The sequence below is a fragment of the Salvelinus namaycush genome, chromosome 3, assembly GCF_016432855.1.
Source record: "Salvelinus namaycush isolate Seneca chromosome 3, SaNama_1.0, whole genome shotgun sequence".
Classification (NCBI taxonomy): domain Eukaryota; kingdom Metazoa; phylum Chordata; class Actinopteri; order Salmoniformes; family Salmonidae; genus Salvelinus; species Salvelinus namaycush.
In genome coordinates this window covers 94,296,179-94,306,959 of record NC_052309.1, presented here as the reverse complement: position 1 = coordinate 94,306,959, position 10,781 = coordinate 94,296,179, and the positions used below count along the sequence as shown (strand labels likewise).

The following is a 10,781-nucleotide window of genomic DNA, read 5'->3' as shown; positions in this document are numbered from 1 at the left end:
AAAAAATTTTCAATGAACATTCGAACAGTCCGGCCCTCGGCTTGTAGCTAAATTTTTTATTTGGCCCTCCGTCCATTTGACTTTGACACCCCTGCCCTAGACCCACTCCAATTTGCTTACCGACCCAATAGGTCCACAGACGACGCAATCGCAACCACACTGCACACTGCCCTAACCCATCTGGACAAGAGGAATACCCATGTGAGAATGCTGTTCATCGATTACAGCTCAGCATTTAACACCATAGTACCCTCCAAACTCGTCATCAAGCTCGAGACCCTGGGTCTCGACCCCGCCCTGTGCAACTGGGTCCTGGACTTCCTGACGGGCCGCCCCCAGGTGGTGAGGGTAGGTAACAACATCTCCACCCCGCTGATCCTCAACACTGGGGCCCCACAAGGGTGCGTTCTGAGCCCTCTCCTGTACTCCCTGTTCACCCACGACTGCGTGGCCATGCACGCCTCCAACTCAATCATCAAGTTTGCGGATGACACTACAGTGGTAGGCTTGATCACCAACAACGACGAGACGGCCTACAGGGAGGAGGTGAGGGCCCTCGGAGTGTGGTGTCAGGAAAATAACCTCATACTCAACGTCAACAAAACAAAGGAGATGATTGTGGACTTCAGGAAACAGCAGAGGGAGCACCCCCCTATCCACATCGACGGGTCAGTAGTGGAGAAGGTGGAAAGTTTTAAGTTCCTCGGTGTACACATCACGGACAAACTGAACTGGTCCACCCACACAGACAGCGTTGTGAAGAAGGCGCAGCAGCGCCTCTTCAACCTCAGGAGGCTGAAGAAATTCGGCTTGTCACCAAAAGCACTCACAAACTTCTACAGATGCACAATCGAGAGCATCCTGTCGGGCTGTATCACCGCCTGGTACGGCAACTGCTCCGCCCACAACCGTAAGGCTCTCCAGAGGGTAGTGAGGTCTGCAGAACGCATCACCAGGGGCAAACTACCTGCCCTCCAGGACACCTACACCACCCGATGTCACAGGAAGGCCATAAAGATCATCAAGGACAACAACCACCCAAGCCACTGCCTGTTCACCCCGCTATCATCCAGAAGGCGAGGTCAGTACAGGTGCATCAAAGCAGGGACCGAGAGACTGAAAAACAGCTTCTATCTCAAGGCCATCAGACTGTTAAACAGCCACCACTAACATTTAGCGGCCGCTGCCAACATACTGACTCAACTCCAGCCACTTTAAAAATGGGAATTGATGGAAATTATGTAAAAATGTACCACTAGCCACTTTAAGCAATGCCACTTAATACAATGTTTACATACCCTACATTACCCATCTCATATGTATATATACTGTACTCTATATCATCTACTGCATCTTGCCATCTTTATGCAATACATGTACCACTAGCCACTTTAAACTATGCCACTTTATGTTTACATACCCTACAGTACTCATCTCATATGTATATACCGTACTCTATACCATCTACTGCATCTGCCATGCCGTTCTGTACCACCACTCATTCATATATCTTTATGTACATATTCTTTATCCCTTTACACTTGTGTGTGTGTGTAAGGTAGTAGTGTGGAATTGTTAGGTTAGATTACTGTTGGTTATTACTGCATTGTCGGAACTAGAAGCACAAGCATTTCGCTACACTCGCATTAACATCTGCTAACCATGTGTATGTGACTAATAAAATTTGATTTGATTTGATTTGATTTGATTTGAAATGAACAGTGTGTTTGTGAAGTCATGATGATCTCTTTGCAGGCTGTCAGGCTGTGGAGTCACAGAGGAAGGCTGTGCTTCTCTGGTCTCAGCTCTGAGGTCAAACCCCTCACACCTGAGAGAGCTGGATCTGAGTAACAATGACCTGAAGGATTCAGGAGTGAAGCTGCTCTCTGCTGGACTGGGGAAACCCCACTGTAAACTGGAGACTCTGAGGTCAGTATGATCAGATATGAAACTTGATGTATGTAGTTCTCCCATTTGAAGAAGTCTTAATTATTTGGACACATTCACTGATATTGTATTAAAGTAGTCATACGTTTAGTATTTGGTCCCATATTCCAAACTGAATGGTGAATAATGTCCTGTCATTTTGGAATCACTTCACTTGTATTGTCAGTAAGAATAGAAGATGTTTCTGAACACTTCTACATTCATGTGGATGTTACCATGATTATGAATAATCATGAATGAATCGTGAATGATGATGAATGAAAAAGTTAGAGGCACAAATATCATACCCCCCTGTTATTGGTAATGGTGAGAGGTTAGCATGTTTTGTTGTATCCTCTGTTATTGGTAATGGTGAGAGGTTAGCATGTTTTGTTGTAGCCTCTGTTATTGGTAATGGTGAGAGGTTAGCATGTTTTGTTATAGCCTCTGTTGTTGGTAATGGTGAGAGGTTAGCATGTTTTGTTGTAGCCTCTGTTATTGGTAATGGTGAGAGGTTAGCATGTTTTGTTGTCACCTCTGTTATTGGTAATGGTGAGAGGTTAGCATGTTTTGTTGTAGCCTCTGTTATTGGTAATGGTGAGAGGTTAGCATGTTTTGTTGTAGCCTCTGTTATTGGTAATGGTGAGAGGTTAGCATGTTTTGTTGTAGCCTCTGTAACTTTCCCACTCATTATTATTCATGATTCATTCATAACTTTTCTTAATCATGGCATCGTCAGGATTAATTTAGTAGTGTTTAGAAACATGTTATCTACTCACTTAGACTAAATTAATAAATACATAAAGTGCTTTCACTTCTAAACAGTGAAACATATATGTATGAAAATACCCTCAAATAAAAGGTGACATTATATACTGTCACCTCATATGAAACATTTGATCTGAAATCCAATGAGTATAGAGCCATATTTAATATAATAGCTTCACTGTCAAAATAGATATTGTGAGGGGTCTCCCGGGTGGCGCAGTGCTAGCTGCGCCACCAGAGTCTCTGGGTTCGCGCCCAGGCTCTGTCGCAGCCGGCCGCGACCGGGAGGTCCGTGGGGCGACGCACAATTGGCCTAGCGTCGTCCGGGTTAGGGAGGGTTTGGCCGGTAGGGATATCCTTGTCTCATCGCGCACCAGCGACTCCTGTGGCGGGCCGGGCGCAGTGCGCGCTAACCAAGGTAGTCAGGTGCACGGTGTTTCCTCCGACACATTGGTGCGGCTGGCCCTCCGGGTTGGAGGTGCGCTGTGTTAAGCAGTGCGGCTTGGTTGGGTTGTGCTTCGGAGGACGCATGGCTTTCGACCTTCGTCTCTCCCGAGCCCGTACGGGAGTTGTAGCGATGAGACAAGATAGTAATTACTAGCGATTGGATACCACGAAAATTGGGGAGAAAAGGGGAGAAGAAAAAAACAAAACAAAAAAAACAAATATATATATATATATATATATATATATATATATATATAGATATGGTGTGGACTGTATACTCAATACAATCTAAATCGGATACCTGTCGTGGTAATTTCCTGTATTACTCAATGATGAGAGAGCAAACCACACACAAGTCAGTTATATTATAAATGTCACGATCGTGTGGAGGAGAGACGGACCAAAACGCAGCATGAGGAAAATAAGCCATCTTCTTTTATTATTGAAGAAGGCAAAACGAAACAAAACACATACAACTATCAAAACAACAAACAACCGTGAAGCTATAAACGTAGGGAACACATACAGGCTACAAACGTTCACCATAGACAATTCCCCACAACAAACTAAAGCCTATGGCTACCCTAAATATGGCTCCCAATCAGAGACAACAGAAACCAGCTGTCTCTAATTGGGAACCCATTCAGGCAACCATAGACTTTCCTAGAAAACTACACCCAACATAGACACAGCTAGACAACTATACCAAACATAAACCCAACTACTCTAAATAAACCCCCTAAACCTTACAATCACCCTGGACACTACAAAAACCACATAAATACCCATGTCACACCCTGACCTAACTAAAATAATAAAGAAAACAAAGAATACTAAGGCCAGGGCGTGACAATAAAGTCCATCTTTAATTATATGAGCTTCACCATAGCCTTTTTTGACTCTCAGATCAATTCAGTGTTTATAAATGAATTATCTGAGAGTCCTTACAACACAATTCATTCCATCTTTTATAGCCAAGATACACCCCCTCCTAACTTACATGACAAACCACAGACCTTAGTAAACAGTTCACAAATAACATTTTACTTGAAAGAGGAGTATCCCATAGCTAGATAGCATTAGCTATAAATTATCGTTCAGTTTGGTCTCCTAAAATGAGATTCTAATCTCGTTCTTGGTACCACTTAGTACGAAAACATTACCTCATCCAATGGCATATATCAATTGTCAATTCTAGATACGCCCATCTCAAATACACCCCCTCCTGGACAAGCTCAGAAAGGGGAGTTATTCTCTAGGTCATATGCCATGAAAGATAAGTTCAACACATCAGAGGGGTAATACAATGGTTCCAGACACTGCCATTCTCCTCCCCTCTCTGGGCCCCAAGTGACTTTTCCCTAGAGAGAAAGGCCAATGCAACTGCCAACAGTATAGTCCAAAAGAAGACATTCTAATGACAAATAAAGATATCTAAAACATCTTATTTATATATATGTTACTAATTCTGATTCAGCCACGACATACCTCACTGTCTGTCTTTTGACTGATACTGCTTTTTAAACTGGTCTGGTCAGTCTACTCAAATATTTGTACTATACATTTTTCTATCTGCAAGCAACACTTTGATAATTTGTCATTTCTAATAATGATACATATATTTATAAATATATATGCCAGGTTTCAGGACACTGATGTATCTGAACATGTTTAAAAAATATATATTTTCACCACCAAAGAATAACAGTGTGATTTTAATATGATTTGACTCTTTGCAGGCTGTCAGGCTGTCTAGTCACAGAGGAAGGCTGTGCTTCTCTGGTCTCAGCTCTGAGGTCAAACCCCTCACACCTGAGAGAGCTGGATCTGAGTAACAATGACCTGAAGGATTCAGGAGTGAAGCTGCTCTCTGCTGGACTGGGGAATCCCCACTGTAAACTGGAGACTCTGAGGTCAGTATTCCTGTAGTTGGTCAACAAGTGATAACTGTTCACCAGATCCACATGTGTTTACCAGACACACATAGTCCACACCATATGTGTTTGGACAGTGAAGCTTACAGTTTTACATTTGGTGCTATGCTCCAGCATTTTGGATATGAGATAGAATGTTTCATATTAGGTGACAGTACAGAATGTCACCTTTTATTTGAGGGTATTTATACATGTATTTTACCGTTTAGAAATGAAAGCATTTTATATATGTAGTTCTCCCATTTGAAGAAGTCTTAATTATTTGGACAAATTAATTTAGTCAATTAATTTAGACAAGAGTTTAGTATTTTGTCCCATATTCCATGCCTGCAGTGATTACATCAAGCTTGTGATTCTACTAACTTGTTGAATTCATTTGCAGTTTGTCTTGGTTGTGTTCTGGATGTTTTTCCTAATAGAAACTGAATGGTGAATAATGTCCCGTTATTTTGGAGTCACTTCACTTGTATTGTCAGTAAGAATAGAAGATGTTTCTGATCACTTCTACATTCATGTGAATGCTACCATGATTATGAATAATCATGAATGAATTGTGAATGATGATGAATGAGAAAGTTACAGAGGCACAAAGATCAGACCCCCTCTGTTATTGAGAGCCACATTTAAAATGTTAGCTTCACTGTCAAAATAGATATGGTGTGGACTGTATACTCAATACAATCTAAATCTGATACCTCACTGTCTGTCTTTTGACTGATACTGCTTTTTAAACTGGTCTGGTCAGTCTACTCAAATATTTGTACTATACATTTTTCTCTCTACAAGCAACACTTTGATCATTTGTCATTTCTAATAATGAAACATCAATTTATGAATAGATATGGCAGGTTTCAGGACACTGATATATCTGAACATGTTTAAAAAATATATATTTTCGCCACCAAAGAATAGCATTGTGATTTTAATATGATTTGACTCTTTGCAGGCTGTCAGGCTGTCTAGTCACAGAGGAAGGCTGTGCTTCTCTGGTCTCAGCTCTGAGGTCAAACCCCTCACACCTGAGAGAGCTGGACCTGAGCTACAATCACCCAGGAGACTCAGGAGTCAGACTGCTCTCTGCTGGACTGGAGGATCCACACTGCAGACTGGAGAAACTGAAGTATGTAGAGGGTTTATGTCCATGTTCATATCAGACATGTTTGACTTATCAGGCTGGTTAAGACAAACATTCTGACCACCACTTGGACAAAGTTATATGCTGACTGTGTGTGTGTGTGTGTGTGTGTGTGTGTGTGGGTGTCCTGTGTGTGTGTGTGTGTCCCTTGTGTGTCCAGTGTGAAACACACTGGACACACACACTGGACACACACACACACTGGACACACACACACACACACAGACACACACATACACACTGGGCACACACACACAGGATACACACTCCAGTGTGAGTGTGTGTGAGTATGTGTCCAGTGTGTGTGTGTGTGTGTCCAGTATGTGTGTGTGTGTCCAGTATGTGTGTGTGTGTCCAGTATGTGTGTGTGTGTCCAGTGTGTGTGTGTGTGTCCAGTGTGTGTGTGTGTGTGTGTGTGTGTGTGTGTGTGTGTGTGTGTGTGTGTGTGTGTGTGTGTGTGTGTGTGTGTGAGAGTTCAGGTGTATCCCTCAATGACTGTCTGTTCTTCTGCTTACCGCTACAGTGTGGAACATGGTGGAGAGAACAGAATGAAACCTGGGCTTAGAAAATGTGAGTGTTGACTGCTGTGAAGAATATGACTAAGAATAAGTCTTAATTCAAGTTAAGTCAAAGTCAAAGACCACCATCATTACTTACTTGGTCATATTAAATATCAGCTGTAGTTCTACAGAAGCAGAAATCAGGGACACCAACGTTTACAAAGAGTTGCTTTGACAATGTGCGTGTATGTGTGTGTGTAATTAATGTGAATAAGTGTGTTTTATATTACCATACAGTATAACATATGATCATTCAACAAGTCTCAAGTTACCTCAACTTCTCCTTTTGATACCTAGAAACATCTACATTAAATGAATTAGTGAAAAGTGAGTTAACATTCTAATGTGAATGATGATGATTTCTAATATTGTGTCTGGTTTCATCCATCAGATGTCTGTGATCTCACACTGGACCTCAACACAGTAAACAGACTCCTCTCTCTGTCTGAGGAGAACAGAAAGGTGACATGTAGGACAGAGGAGCAGCCGTATCCTGATCACCCAGAGAGATTTGAGGTCTGTAGACAGGTGCTGTGTAGAGAGGGTCTGACTGGGCGCTGTTACTGGGAGGTAGAGTGGAGTGGGATAATGGGGGCTGGTATAGGAGTGACATATAAAGGAATCAACAGGAGGGGAAGGGGTGAAGACTGTTGTCTTGGATACAATGACAAGTCCTGGAATCTGTTCTGCTCTGACAACCGTTACATTGCCTGTCACAATAATAATTCCACTACCATAGACATCCCCCCCTCCAGCTCCCACAGAGTAGGAGTGTATCTGGACTGGTCAGCCGGCACTCTGTCCTTCTATAGAGCCTCCTCTGACACACTGACCCACCTGTACACATTCACCTCCACATTCACTGAGCCCCTCTATCCAGGGTTTAGGGTTCATGATGAATCCTCAGTGTCCCTGAAATAATAACCTGACACACACACACACACACACTCACATTGGACACACACACACACTCACACTGGACACACACACACACACTGGAAACACACACATACACACACACACACACTGGACACACACACACACACTGGACACACACACACACACACTGGAAACACACACATACACACACACACACACACACACACTGGACACACACACACACACACACACTGGACACACACACACACTGGAAACACACTGGACACACACACACACTCACACTGGACACACACACACACTGGAAACACACATACACACACACACACTGGACACACACACACACACACTGGAAACACACTGGACACACACACACACACACTGGAAACACACTGGACACACACACACACACTGGACACACACTCACACTGGAAACACACTGGGCACACACACAGACTGGACACACACTGGACACACACACTGGACACACACACACACTGGACACACACACTGGACAGACACACACACTGGAAACACACTGGACACACACACTGGACACACACTGGACACACACACACACACACTGGACACACACTGGACACACACACACACACTGGAAACACACACACACACACTGGACTCACACACTGGACACATACTGGACACAGACTGGACACACACACACACACACACACTGGAAACACACTGGACACACACACTGGACACACACACTGGACACACACACACACTGGAAACACACTGGACACACACACACACTGGACACACACACACACACTCACACTGGACACACACAAACACTGGACACACACACACACACACTGGACACACACAAACACTGAACACACACACACACTCACTGGACACACACACACACACACTGGACAGATACACACACACACACACACACACACACACACACACACACACACACACTGGACACACACACTGGACACACACACACACACACACTGGACACACACACACACACACACTGGACACACACACACACACACACACACTGGACACACACAAACACTGGACACACACACACACTCACTGGACACACACACACACACACACACACACACTGGACAGATACACACACACACTCATACTGGACACACACACACACACACTGGACACACACAAACACTGGACACACACACACACTCACTGGACACACACACACACACACACACACACACACACACTGGACACACACACACACTGGACACACACTGGACACACACACACACACACTCATACTGGACACACACACACACTCACACTGGACACACACACACACACACTGGACAGATACACACACACACACACACACACACACTGGACACACACACTGGACACACACACACTGGACAAACACACAGACACACTGGACACACACACACACACACACACTGGACAGATACACACACACACTGGACACACACACACACTGGACACACACACACACTCACTGGACACACACACACACACACACACTGGACAGACACACACACACTGGACACACTCAAACACTGGACACACACAAACACTCACTGGACACCCCTCTCCCTAGTATATAGTTACAGTAATTTGTTAAATGCGATATAACACCTCAATCAACATATCTAATTGTCGCCTACTTCAGTCTGTCTCACCACAGCGTGATCTCTGTGGCTGTAGACAGATGGAGAGGAAAGGTTGGAAGTCAGAGAGGACGCTACAGCAGTATTTACATCTGTGTGGTCTCATAGCTGCTGTGACAGATGCTGCAGTGTACAGAGTACGGGGCCTTTAGCTCCAGCTGATCCTGCCTGTTTGTACACTGTTAGTCTGGTCTGAAGGAGAGTGATGTCAGGGGCTCCCCCATCCACACACAGCAGACAACTGATACACACGTTATGTAATAACATATTATTATGTAATAACATAAGAACACTGCCCCCCCTGTCACACACACACACAAGTGTGGACGCAGACATTTACGCACGGAAGAGTAGATGTGTAAACAGACAGGCACGCATACACACACCCAGCCATCGCCCCCTACACACACACACACACACACACACACACACACACACACACACACACACACACACACACACACACACACACACACACACACACACACACACACACACACACAAACGACAGTGTCCTTCAACCAGGAGAAGGGGCACAAGGTTACTCTACCTCTACGACCGTTCCATACTCATTACTAAGTGTCAGTTACATGTCATCTCAACTCCCCTGTCATGACCCCTAACCTCCACTACTGTTCAACATGACTGCCACCAGGCCATTAGGCTGACGTATGGGCCCTTAATAGACCCTATTCAATAAGAGATGTCCTTAGACCTCCTGGAGACACCCTGGCCGTGTGCTTTCAAAGCACCAGGCACTATAGAGAGGCTATTAAAAGTCTATAATGGTGCTTTTCCATCAGACTGACATCCTGAAGTGGAACAGTAATAATCAATATATGTTCTGTTGGTATGTATAAGTAGCCTCTCTCTACCCTTCAACATCATCTGTCTTCTCTTCTTCCCTCTCTCCCTCCATGTCTTCTCTTTTCTCATCCTCTATCTCTTTGTTTCTATGCCGACCTATCCCTCCCTCCCTCCCTCCCTCCCTCCCTCCCTCCCTCCCTCCCTCCCTCCCTCCCTCCCCTCTCCCTCCCTCCCTCCCTCCCTCCCTCCCTCCCCCTCCTCCACATGTTCCCCTCTTCCTTATCCCATTCTTCTCTCTCACCCTCCTTTCTCCCAGTACTCTCTCCCTTCCTCTCACTATCCCACTCCTCTCTCTCACCCCTCTTTCCTTATTACCTTTCTCTCCTTTTTTCTCCATATCCTTCTCTCTCTGTTTCTCTCATCCCTCTTTTCTCTTTCAGATCCATTGTTATGCAGTAGAGAACTGTCCACACATAGCCTTGACAAAGACCGCTTGTGTTCCACAGAACTTGGGCTGAGTGCTTGTAGAGTTAAAGTCTGTGACCTTACTCATTCTGCTCCCTCTGCCTGCATTCTAAACACATACACACACACACTTTCTAAACAGACACACACAGACACACAGAGACACAGAGAG

The 10,781-nt window shown here is 44.5% G+C and overlaps 1 protein-coding gene across 1 annotated transcript; it reads left to right on the top strand.

The window, feature by feature from the left end:
* Positions 1–1,777: 1,777 nt before the first annotated feature.
* LOC120044787 (ribonuclease inhibitor) lies at positions 1,778–6,187 on the top strand (the record flags this gene model as incomplete). Its single annotated transcript, XM_038989460.1, has 3 exons — positions 1,778–1,929; positions 4,881–5,054; positions 6,022–6,187. Coding segments are annotated over 3 exons (492 nt in total), but the record flags the coding sequence as incomplete, so codon positions are not given.
* Between the last annotated feature and the right edge of the window lie 4,594 nt (positions 6,188–10,781).